This window comes from Tachypleus tridentatus, chromosome 13, assembly GCF_004210375.1.
Source record: "Tachypleus tridentatus isolate NWPU-2018 chromosome 13, ASM421037v1, whole genome shotgun sequence".
NCBI classification, from domain to species: Eukaryota; Metazoa; Arthropoda; class Merostomata; order Xiphosura; family Limulidae; genus Tachypleus; species Tachypleus tridentatus.
In genome coordinates this window covers 37,516,886-37,530,513 of record NC_134837.1, presented here as the reverse complement: position 1 = coordinate 37,530,513, position 13,628 = coordinate 37,516,886, and the positions used below count along the sequence as shown (strand labels likewise).

The 13,628-nt window shown below is 37.7% G+C and overlaps 1 protein-coding gene across 6 annotated transcripts in view; it reads left to right on the top strand.

Annotated features, from left to right (window-relative positions):
- The window catches only part of LOC143236993 (small conductance calcium-activated potassium channel protein 1-like), a 301,110-nt gene that overhangs the window by 193,938 nt on the left and 93,544 nt on the right, over window positions 1-13,628 (top strand). For 4 of the 6 annotated variants that reach the window (XM_076475775.1, XM_076475770.1, XM_076475772.1 and 1 more), the window contains exon 2: window positions 10,953-12,273. In XM_076475775.1, the coding sequence (XP_076331890.1) occupies window positions 11,224-12,273 (1,050 nt within the window). In that variant the 5' untranslated portion in view covers window positions 10,953-11,223. The remainder of the gene's footprint in view (window positions 1-10,952; window positions 12,274-13,628) is intronic. The other 2 variants (XM_076475773.1, XM_076475774.1) reach the window with 1 other exon arrangement.

Here is a 13,628-nt window from a genome sequence, read left to right as displayed (position 1 = left end):
AATCACGTTAGAAACACATGTGTTTTAAATATACGTGATGAATAATGTAACACAGAGTAAAAGTTACGGAAAAAAAAACAAACGAGTTTTGACTCCACAATTTGTCCTTCAGTGTGACAGCTGTAAGTTTACAAGCTTACAACGGTAAAATCCGGGCTTCGATTCTCAGCACTTTGTTTTTGATTTCGCACAAAGCTACTTGAGGGCTATCTAGACTAGCCGTCCCTAATTTAGCAATGCAAGACTAGAGAGAAAGTAGCTAGTCGTCACCACCCACCGCCAACTCTTGGGCTTCTCTTTTACCAACGAATAGTGGGATTGACCGTCACTTTATAACGCCCTCACGGCTAAAAGGACGAGCATGTTTGGTGTGATGGGGATTCGAACCCATGACTCTCAGATTACAAGCCGAGCGCCTTAACACACTTGGCCATACCGGGCACCATTCTCTGCAGTCAACAGAGCGCTGATAGCCCATTGTGTACAGTTCATAAATGAAAGATAAAACTTCCAACTAATTAAAGTACAATAATATTTAATATTTACACAGACCACATGTGATCGTTGCCATTTTTTGTTAACATATAAAAATTAATGTAAATGTAGGATAGAATGAAATAAATTTTGGTGAAAAAACGAGTACAAATTAACATGAATTTTATACCAGGAAATTATAGTTCAACAATGAAAAACAAATAGAGATTTTTAAATGAAAATATTAAATATTGTGTTGTGTCAAATATTTATATAAACGATAGAATTGTTAAAAGGAACGTTTATGACTCATTTACTGTAGGAATTATTTAAAATTACAGTCAGTATTATACCTTCAAGAATTTCTAATAATGTTTACATAAATAGAAAATTAAATAATTTATTAACATATTATCAAAATATACAAAATACAAAGTTCTTATTTTTATCATAAAGTAACACAATGGGCAACATGAGCTCTACCGCCTAGAATCGAGCATCGGATTTTTAACGTAAATATGAATACAAAAATCGCTTTGATTAACATAAATAATTAAAAATAAGTACAGTGGACTAGAAAGTGGATATATTAATATAATTATTAAACAATAGATAATATCTTCTCGACACGAATTTGTTTCCACACGTATACGATATTTTACACATTAAATTTTTATTATTTCTGTGAACTGTAAGAATCGCCCCCCATTTCTTCACCTTACATTTCTGCTATATGTGTATTAAATACTAATGTACACATCTTATTGATCTTAAGATGTACTACAAATGTGAAAATATTAATGAAACGTCAATGAACTTTCAGAGTCTCTTTGTTTGTTTGTTTTCAATTTCGCGCAAAGCTTCACGAGGGCTATCTATTGTAATAATAGAAAAGGTAAAACTTTCTTCTCGTCTATTGTTCTTTAAAACTTCATATTATTGGTGCTCCATTACGTGCTACAGTTTTTATACAAATTCATGTAGTTTTATAGTTTTGTTTTCGTAAGACTGAAGTAAAAGATTTTTCTGGAACTCTGTCAAGTGTACTCTCCCTTTTGGCAGTGTGCATGGTCAGTGAGTTATTAGATACTTTCAATTTTATTTTCAGTTTCTCAGTTCCATGAGGTCGTGAACAAGACGACCCCAGTTTTCATTCTATATCGCGTATTATATTAACACCCGAAATGGAGTTGTTATCACCGCTTCCCATCAAATGAACTTTTCTTGTGTGTGTGTGTGTTTTAATGTTCTAATATTCCACTGAGATAGGTAATGACCTTTAACCTCCAAAATCAATAACCCTTCTTATTTCTGTCACGTTCTTACAGCATGGGACGCTATTTTTTTTTTCTGACGTTTATTCATAACTAAAACAAAGCTGCACGCACAATGGGCTAGCTGTCCTCTTCAGGCCACGGGTATCGAAACCCGGTTTCTAGCGTTGTAAGACCGCACTTGGGAGAAACTTTCAACAACAGAAAAAACTTACGATAGATTTTGAGTTAAATGTATTTTTTCCTGCACAATGTGTTTGTTTTGTTTTGAATTTCGCGCAAAGCTACTCAAGGGCTATCTGCGCTATCCGTCTCTAATTTAGTAGTGTAAGACTAGAGAGAAGGCAGCTAGTCATCACCACCCACCACCAACTTTTGGGCTACTCTTTTACCAAAGAATAGTGGGAATGACCGTCACATTATAACGTCCCCACGGCTGAAATGGTGAACATGTTTGGTGCGACTGGGATTCGAACTTGCGACCCTTGGATTATGAGTCGAACGCCTTAACCCACCTGGCCATGCCGGGTCAGCTTTCAGTCTTTCCGGGGGACTGAAATGTCGTTGTTACCTTATTATATGCATATATTATGTTGGATGTTTGGACATTTCAAAGAACTGGACTTCACCAATCAATGCACAACACGTAAACTGTAAATGTCTCTGATAGAAATTTAAAAGTTAACCCTTACAACCGACTTATTACCGCTTGAAATTCTATATTATTGTTTTGTTTGCATTCCTACTTAGCGCTTGGTGAAAGAAACATTTGGTGGAATTGTTAGAACAGAGACGAAGGCGCGAGTTATTGTTGTGGACAGTCATTAAAGTCGTGCTCTTAATTAAACAAGAACAATTATCAGGATTACGTCAGTACAAAGAGTATAAAATTATATTTCTTACGTTTTAACTCGGTGGAAAATGTGGTTAATATCTCCAAGAAATTATTGTTAACATTTGAGTTATATTTATTGATGTGAGTAATTAACACCTGTATTATTCAGTTTGAACAGCACCCAATGCACAAGGGCAAATGGTTAGGTTTACCCGGCATGGCCAGGTGATTAGGATGCTCGATTCGAGTTCCACTGAACATGGTCGCCATTTCAGCTTTGAGGAGTTATAAAGTGACGATGAATCCCACTATTCTTTGGTAAACGAGCAGCCCAAGAGTTGTCGGTGGGTGGTGATGACTAGCTGCTCTACCTATAGTTTTACACTGCTAAATTAGGGACGGCTATCGCAGATAGCCCTCGTTTCGCCTTGCGCGAAATTCAAAAAATAAACAAACAAACAATAGGAATATCTATGGCTCAGCGTTGTTTGAAGGTAGAGAGAGGCAAAAATAATAAACACGTGAAGAGTAAATGTGGCTTCGGCATCGTTTGTTTAATTTAATTAATCATCAGTTTCTTAAGTGTAAAAACTATGAATTTACGTTATTCTTGAAAATTAAAATGAGCTAATCTATCAAATAAATTACAAGGGAAAAGCCATTGTAATTTTATGTATGCCTTTACAATTAATATTAGAAAATTCAACCTGAGTGTCAGTGAGACCGATTCAAATAATTTTATAGCCAGGCAGCACCCGGTGTCTACTGTGCGGATATTCATGGCTGAATGTAACGGTTGGTTTTCACAATTTCAACGCCACCTACAAATCTGGATCGAGCTTTGGGCTTTCTGCGTTCCAAGACATTAACCACTAGGCAATTTCCAACCAGTCATCAGTATAAACTGACATATAAATTGTAATGAAATCGGGTAATTAATGAATAACAATTAACGTAAAGATAGCTCTCGCCTCTTGTTAACTACAAATACTGCAATAAACATTCTTTCTTTATACCAAGTTTGACTGTTTTTAACATCTTGTGTTTGAGTTGCTAATAATATAGAAAGCGTCATAGAGTAAAGTCATAAAATTGTTATATCTTTAACAAATAATTGTGATCTAACGTTATAAGTGATATTTAGAACGTTATTGCTAGTGACTTACGCGTTAACTTGTCACGCTGTTAACCCGAGACTCCAAGGTCCGCGGTCCAACTCCCTCTCCAAAAAAAAAACAAAAACGCATTTCTCTGGGGACTAAAGTAATGATTAGAGTAGCTTAGTAGTTAACGGTAGTTTGTGCTCATTAGCTGCCGTCCCTCTATATAGTTTGTTAGATCAAACTTACGGACGGCGAGCATAGAAATTTCATGCGTGTCGTGAAATCCGAAACAGTCAAACAAGTTTAATTTAATTTTTATCCACGGCTCATATAATGACTCTGAGCTTTTAAGACACAAACAGTTAGCTCATAACTCCGTCACCTCTTGACCGATTAGACTCAAGAAGCCAAACCGTTACGATTGATGTATTTCACGACGACCAAGGAAGGTCTCATAGGTTAATTTACTGTAATCCTGCCTAAAATGATTTATGTTTAAGGTTAGGTTCTTAGAAGTCCTGGTGAGTAATAAAGTCAATCGGGTGTACACACGCCCCACGTTTGGTGTTGCTGGCGCACAAAAATATAGCTTGTTTGTTTGTTTGGGAATTTCGCACAAAGCTACTCGAGGGCTATCTGTGCTAGCCGTCTCTAATTTAGTAGTGTAAGACTAGAGGGAAGGCAGCTAGTCATCACCACCCACCGCCAACTCTTGGGCTACTCTTTACCAACGAATAGTGGGTTTGACCGTGACGTTATACACCCCCACGGCTGGGAGGGCGAGCATGTTTAGCGCGACGCGGGCGCGAACCCGCGACCCTCGGATTACGAGTCGAACGCCTTACGCGCTAGGCCATGCCAGGCCCAAAAATATAGCTAATAAAGAGTTTAAGAAAAAAAAATTTTGTAGATTAATTTACTCAAATCTTGTCTAAAAGAATTTCAAGTGCTGTGGGTATTAATCTCATATCTTCCCCGATTTTCCAAAGGGGACACGTACATCACCTTCCATAACATATGCTGTGTGGCCTTGCAAGTATTTTAATGAATATTTTGTAGCCCACGTGTAGCATAAGCTTGGTTTTCTGATGGTCTTTATCGAATGTCTAGTATAGTTGATTTTTAAATCAGTTCTTGTATGTTAAAGAAAGTCCCAGTCTTTCCTAGTAAAGCCTTACAATATATCTGCTGTGTTCATAAAGTATCAGTTTTGTACGCAAGCGTGGAATTCAATATGCAGAGAAGGTATTACTGATGAAATAATTGGTTATACAGTCAGTTTAAGGTTGTGTGGGCCCAGAGGTTAATAATTTTTGTGGGTCCTACATCCCGTGTAATTTTACATAGAATAAAATTATCAATGGGCCCCCATTAAGACCACAGGCCTTCGGCTGAGCCCCCTGTAGCCCTATCTAATTACGCCACTGTACACAGTTCTTTCTCTGTCTACCGGGTCAATATGTTACTGTTCAGTATATTGTAGTGTATTTATGAACGCACTTGACAGATGTGTGTTTAGCACGTGCTATAGTTGTATAAAACACCTGCTGAGTTATAGAAACTCCTGAAAAATACTGACAGACGTCCTAATGATCCATTAATGATTCAGAGTAATCGCATATATCTCCTGGGTAGTTCATTTACTTTGTTATACATACTTTCGTAAAGACAACCACTGGACCGTACATTATATCATTCAGTGTATCACCAGGGAGCAGTAAAAAAAAACAACTGATGAAGAAATTTTGACAATCACTTTTGCATCGGACTCCCCCAATTATTTACATAATTCCGGCATACGGAGTTTAATATTTTTACGCACGTTCAAGCGACGGCTAGATATACACAAGTACCGTGTACGGTGAGAGGTACGTATATTTTCAATGAATTTGTTACAGAGGTAACATAATAAAGATAAAGAAGGTGCGAAGGGAAACTTCGAATTGTAACAGTTTTATAACTTATTGTTGACGGACCTTTCATTAGTTACTTTCCAGATATAAATGACGTAGTCAACCTACACATTTCGTTTTTCTGTAACAAGATTAGCCGTATCACAGACAGATGAAACTTGGAGAATGTTTGCAAATCAATTACAGAATTGAATAACTTCTAAGACACAAAGAAGATATTGTCTTACGATTTTACTACTGTTATAGGCTGAAATTAACTCTTTCTTTGGCTTAAAGCTTTCTTTGAATTTCATTGTTGTAGCGTGTTTTTTATCTATTGTAATAATAGAAAAGGTAAAACTTTCTTCTCGTCTATTGTTCTTTAAAACTTCATATTATTGGTGCTCCATCACGTGCTACAGTTTTTATACAAATTCATGTAGCTTTATAGTTTTGTTTTCGTAAGACTGAAGTAAAAGATTTTTCTCGAACTCTGTCAAGTGTACTCTCCCTCATGGCAGTGCGCATGGTCAGTGAGTTATTAGATACTTTCAATTTTGTTTTCAGTTTCTCAGTTCCATGAGGTCGTGAACAAGACGACCCCAGTTTTCATTCTATATCGCGTATTATATTAACACCCGAAATGGAGTTGTTATCACCGCTTCCCATCAAATGAACTTTTCTTGTGTGTGTGTGTGTTTTAATGTTTTAATATTCCACTGAGATAGATAATGACCTTTAACCTCCAGAATCAATAACCCTTTTTATTTCTGTCACGTTCTTACAGCATGGGACGCTAATTTTTTTTGACGTTTATTTATAGTTAAAACAAAGCTACACAATGGGCTGGCTGTCCTCTTCAGGCCACGGGTATCGAAACCCGGTTTCTAGCGTTGTAAGACCGCACTTGGGAGAAACTTTCAACGACAGAAAACATTTATGATAGATTTTGACTAAAATGTATTTTTTCCTGTACAATGTGTTTGTTTTGTTTTGAATTTCGCGCAAAGCTACTCAAGGGCTATCTGCGCTAGCCATCTCTAATTTAGTAGTGTAAGACTAGAGGGAAGACAGCTAGTCATCACCACCCACCAACAACTCTTGGGATACTCTTTTACCAAAGAATAGTGGGATTGATTGTCACATTATAACGCCCCCACGGCTGAAAGGGTGAACATGTTTGGTGCGACCAGGATTAGAACCCGCGACCCTCGGATTATGAGTCGAACGCCTTAACCACCTGGCCATGCCAGGCCTCGTACAATGTAATACAGTATTTTTGGAGCGCGTTTCTCTACACGTTTCCCACAATATTCTACATATTTCTGTTGTTGGTTTTTAAAGTTATTTGTTTTGAATCATGCATTGCTCTGAAGGAGGGAAACTTAGGTTCAAGTAGACCTTAAATACAATTTCTTACTTGTCAGTCAGGTGGCGCACTGTTCACTTGTGGTTAACTGTCGGATTGCGATTCATTTGTTTGTTGCTATACATAACCTATACATTGATCTGTGATCTGCCAACCACAGGTATCGTAACCAGATCTATAGTGTTATAAGCACTCAGACGTACCGAAGAGCCACCAGGGAGCCTGCTGTTCAAAGTATTCACACCTTCAGCTGCGTTGTGTCAAGCAAGCTGTAGCACTGCCCATGTGGGACTGGCTTGGGTTTTTTCATTGTATAGTATTGTAATCCTCTGATGACCTGTTGTAGAGGTATTTGAAGCACTATTTCAATATTTCCTCGTATAACAATATCTAAGTAATGACGGAGTCACAAATTCTGTACATATATCTGTATCTGAGTGTGTGTGCATGTATATAGATATGTAAATATTTGTATGTATATCTCTGTAAATATCTGTATATATATATATATCTGTGTGTATTTATATATATACAAAATCTCAAGGCCAATGAACATAGAGAAAAAATATGCATTTTGCGTTGTGAGACTCAACCACTTATTTGAGTAGAGCTTCGAAAGTTGAAAATAAGAAAAGGGAAAATAGTAATAAGAACTATTTTAGCATTTAATAGGGAAAATGTGTACACTATGAAATTAGTCTAAATACTAGTTGGTCAAAAGTTTAAGACCATACCAAAAAGAAGTCCTAAACAGGGTAGGAAATGCCCAACAAGAGGTCTCAGTAGTGAGTTGCACGGCCGTCATTGCGAATAACTTCAAACATTCGCTTTGGCATGACCGATATAAGCGTTTGCAGAATGCTGGCTGGAATGTTATTCCAAGTGGTGAAGGTGGCTTCACGAAGATCATGCACTGTTTGGAATTGACGTCCATTTCTATAGATTTCCCTTGCCATCCACCCCCCAAACATTTTCAATGGTGTTCAGTTCGGGCGAACACGCTGGATGGTCCAAAAGAATCACGTTATTCGCCTAAACAAAATCCTGTGGATTGCAGCGTTTTCCTGCTGAAAGATCCAGTCGTTTCCACACAAGCGAGAGCCTTCAGTTAATAATGATGCTCTCTCTCTGGCCAATGTAGCCAGCTGCTGTTTGATGCGCCTGTATAACCTGAAGCTCCATTGTTCCATGGAAGGAGAAAGCACCCCAGATCATGATGGAACCTCCTCCACTGTGTCGTGTCTAAAATGTCTCCGATGGGATATCCTTATCGTGCCAGTAACGTTGGAAGCCATCTGGACCATCCAGGTTAAAATTATTCTCATCAGAGAACAAACCTTCTTCCACTTTCCTTCCTCACATGTTTGGTGCTTCTCAGCAAAGTTTAACCAAGCTGTTTCGTGGTGTGGAAGGAGGCGTGGCCTTTGAAAACGTTTACGGTTTTTAAAGCCTTTCTCTCGTAGAAGCTGTCTTATTGTTTTTGAGCTGCATTCTGCGTCCGTAAGGGCCTTAATCAGGTACGACAATCGGCTGGTGTTTTGTCGGACAACCCGTCGAATCCTCCTGCTCAACGCCGGCGAAGTTTTCTGGGGCCGGCCACTTGAAATTCTCGTTTCGTATCCCTCAGGGTCTTTTGAGAAATGTACAGCAGCAGTTTTACTACGCCCAATCTCATGAGCGATGACACGTTGAGAGAGACCTTGCTTTTGCAGCTCGACAATTCTGCCACGTTCAAACTCTGTCAACTTTTTAGCCTTTGCCATGTTTGTATCCAATGTAATACAGGAGATGTCAGTGGGAGATGTTGACAACGCTAATGCTTGAACACAAATGACTAAATTTCGTTACGTATTTACCGATTAACGTTTTGTTTCAGTATGGTCTTAAACTTTTGACCAGCTAGTATTATAAAAAATGCATATTTTTTTATGTTTATTGGCTTTAAGATTTTAGCCAGCAGTGTATATATGTGTGTGTGTGTGTGTAAATATATATATATATATATATATCTGTAAATATCTGTGTGTGTGTGTGTATATATGTAAATATCACATCAAAAAAGTTGGTTTTTTTTTATTCATCTTTCTTATTGCATGATAAACTCATAAACCGAAACATTGAGGTTAACTTGTTTTACTGGGATAACATAGTTTTAAAGTGAATATCCACTTTGTAAATATTATTAATTACTAGTAGTATTTTTTAATCATAATTATTCTGTAAATGATGTGACATATATATAACATTACTCCTTGCAGTTAGCTTTTTTTACAGGAGTTTGCTGTTCCTTTCAAAAGCTCAAGTACAGGGTGAATCAAAAACTACCAGCCAATAACAGATAAACAACAAACATTACCGTTTAAGCATCACTGTATTCATAACGTTGTTATAATTACATTTTTATGTTTATTAAACCACTTCATTAAAATAAACAAGTGAATTTTTTTTTCAAAACGCGAAGTAAATATAGGAATGTCTAATGTCATTCCTACTGAAACAATGTGAACAAAATAGTAAGGATGACATTTGTAATGTCACTCCTTCAGAAACAATGTGAACAAAATAGTAAGGATGACTATAGTATAGATGAATAGTAAGGGTTCGAATCCTCGTCACACCAAACATGTTCGCCCTTTCTGACATGGGGCGTTATAAAGTGATGGTTAATCCCACTATTCGTTGGTAAAAGAGTAGCCCAAGAGTTGGCGGTGATGACTAGGTGCCTTCCCTGTAGTCTCACACTGCTAAATTAGGGATGGCTAGCAGAGATAGCCCTCGTGTAACTTTGCACGAAATTCAAAACAAACCAGTCCTTTCTTGCCCAGAGCTAGTTGAAACTACTTCGTGACTGACTGTTGAGCAATTAATCTTCGAAGGTGTTCAATAATTTTGTTAGTTTTAACAGTTTCTTTTTATTATAACTTATTGGACAAGTATAAGCTTACGAGTAAAATTTTGTAACAAGTTAAAGAGAGCTATCTGCGTTAGCCGTCCCTAATTTATCAATAGTAAACCTGAAGGAGGGAGGGTATTCAACATTTCAACATTACCAGCCGCTCACTCTTGGACAACTCTTTCATCAATGATTATAATCCCCCCCCTCAACTGCTGAAAAGACGATCGTACGCGATGACGGCATTCGAATTCGTAAACCCTCAAATAGCGAGTTGACTGCCCTAACTACTGCTGAAGGCAGCTCGTCAGCATCATCTATATTATTCTACTGGAATACTAATGTCATACCGAATAGTATGACTTGACTGTTACTTTTATATAGCGTCTATGATACCTTATGGCGGTAAGGGGATGCAAACTAGGGAACCATTAACTCCACGGTTAAACATGCCAACCACTGAGACTCGCTCTGCGCGAAAAGTTGACACATTACATACCCGCAGTTTTACCACTTTCTGCACATGAGAATAACTTTCTGCTTACACAGCTAGATAAAACATGAGATTATAATAAGTATTTAAGCTATATGTGTATAAAAATAACTCTCTTGGTGTTACTCGAAGACAAATCTAGACTGAAAATCCAAAGAGTTTTATTTGATAAATATTTACTCTGAAGTGTTTTCGTCTGTACGCAAGTTTAATTCCTGGGCTTGAATGTCTATTTGTTGCTACTTACACAACGATTATTCAAAAGAACTATCTAATTTAAAGACTGAAAGAAATCATCGTGTTTCTGTAAAATTAATCGATAAATTTGGCAACCGCGTAATCGACATATTTGTTTCAACAGATAAATTATCCAAGATAAAGATAAATATATTTTAGTATTCCCTTTATTTTAAAATAATTTTTGTTGGTGATATTCGTATAATCTAATAAAGTATTTATTTATGTTCTAAATGGTACTGAGCATCTGTGTTTAAAACAACGCCAGGTTATTGTTGTTGGGTTGTTTTGTTTTTGTTAGAAATGTGTAAACTTTAGTTCCTAGTTTGTACGTTGTTTTAAATACTACAGTGGCTAACCTTCTATTATTCTTTCTTTTCAGTTTAGACCCTTGAAATGGAGGGAAAATGACAAGAATTGTACAGACTTCTATCCACGGCTTACTTCAAACTTCTATGATATTTACTTTTGAACTGTATTTTTAAGGTACTTAAAACATATTTTATCTTCAATTTATGAGCTCACGTAAACTTTCGTTTTCAAATGGCATTTGATAAATATTATTGTCGTCTAATTTGCCAAAACGAAAACGTTAGACTCGTAGTGAGAAAGACGAATTTTCTTATGAAAAGCTAAAACTTCGCCCAATTGATATGTCTATGGTAATGGTGACTCCGTCGGAAGAGGGATCGGGGCTTGTTGGATCCCAAGGGTATCTTCCAGAAGCCTCTCAAACTATGAGTTTCCCACCTAGTTTGTGTATCAGCGGTGCTGAGAACGGTTCAATCGATTCTACCCCGAAACGTCAGCCGAACGTGTTAACTGTACACAAACCGAATCCTCTACTCCTTGGCAGAATGTATTCAGAACCCGAGCGCCATCTACCACTAGTGGAGTTCCGCCCCTTAGAGCAGCCAGCTGACACAAGCCCCTCCCACTCCAACTACCGATCCTGCCCGGAGATCCGGCCAGAGATCCAGATCCAAGAGGTGAATCCTGGAGCGGAGAGGGTGGATGACTCAGATACAACGCCCTCTACGGTCATTTGCTGCAATTCCAATAATACCGATAATAAGAGAAGAACGCATCTCTGGCCACCGCACGCGCGGCGGGGCTTGAGCGCGCGGCTCGAGCACTCATTTTTAACTAGAACAATTTCCCGAGAGAGTGTAGGTTTGTCGAGTGGAGGTGTTTCCACTAGTGAAACGTTACCACTGGTGCCGTCATTAATTTCCACCATCTCTACGTCATACCCACCGCTTCAGTACATCGGGATCCAACAACCGATCACTGCATCTCTTCGACAGCTTCACCGGGCCGGGCGAGAGAACGAGATAGCTCAGATCGCCGCCGGCTCCATGCGGGTCAATGGAGCACTTCGTCAGTTCAAACAGCTACGTAAACCCACGTCAACCCTGTCCATCCCGTCATCCATGAAAACCCAACAGCAGAACTCCACCGACAGCGAAAACGCCGGAATCGCCCTGGTTGGAGTGAACAGTGAGTGCCCACAATTCTCAGACGAAAAGAAAAAACCCACTTCAGGATTTCACAAGCCCAGCGTGGGCTACCGCCTCGGCAGGAGGAAAGCCCTCTTTGAAAAACGAAAACGACTCAGTGACTACGCTTTGGTGATGGCCATGTTCGGGATAGCAATGATGGTATTAGAAAACGAGCTTTCTGCAGCCAGCATATATACCAAGGTTAGTGACCTCTGAGTTGTAGCTTTCAAATCAGTTTTGGACTGTTGCTTTTTTAATACGATTTATCGGTTTAACATTCACGGTGTTGATAACTAGATATCAGTTGTGTTTATAATTACTTTAAATTGTAGCCATTTGTAATTGTATATATATATATATATATATTAAGATGTGTATGTGTGTGTGTGTGTGTGAGAGAGAGAGAACTGGATTCGATCCAGAAACGGATTGTTTTCTTCTTTGCAACTTTCAATGACATCCGTTTTCTCTTTTCTTTTGCTGCACATTGAAAACCTGTGAAACTGTCAAGTAACAGTGGTTAAATTATATTGTTACTCAATCATTGTTAGCAAACCCGAGTGCTAATAAAGAACAGCCCGATATTTAGTACACTTAATGAGCTAATGATTTAATATTTATTTTATTTACACTCTTACAAGAACATTATAAGCAAAACCAAGAACAACACGACACTTAATGAGTTGATGATTTAATATTTAGTTTGTTATCAGCCTATGTGCAAATCAAACATGAGAAATAATGTGAGTTAGAATAGTTATTTAATTATTCATTTCGTTTTTTTTTTTTTCCTGATTCAAACCACACTATGTTTGCGTTCTTTCGAAAATGATGTGTTTCTACATGTTAGAATAGTTCTCTTTATGGTCTCGTGCCTAGAGTAGTTTCATCGACATGATGATGGCTCAATCATGTACTGCCTTCGAAACGTTATCATCCCGAAATAACAACAAAAGACAACTCTAGAGAGATTGTTTGTGTTAAAACATATATCACACGAAAGATAGCAAGACAATAAACATGAACAACACTATTTATTGTTATCTGTACATGATATTAGATTAGCTATAAGCACTGTTTAATTCGTCTTTCGCTAAAAATTTTAAAACACGTTTTGATACGGTGCGTATGTTGTTGCGTGAGATAGTTTATAATTAAGGGCTACATGTAACACGTCTATTTTATGTGGAGCGTCGTGTTATATATACTACATGTTATGAATGTCGTAGCTGACAGAAGAAACTAAGAAGTAAACTTGTAGCTGTAACGTACTCTAAGAGTTGCAAGTCATAACTTATGTGACAATGTAGTAACTAAATCAGAGATTTCCTTGAAGATATAATAATGTAGGCACTTAGGAAAAATGATATACTTTACATGTCTAATCTTAGGGAATCCCTACATAACGTAAGGTTGTGATGGACTATAAGAATTTATTTTAAATTGCCTTGAAGATATAATAATGTAGATATTTTGGAAAAGTGATAGGTTTCACGTAATTATATGTAGATGTATAGTAGGTTTACCTATGCGTAGTCGGTCAAGTTTAATGTGTA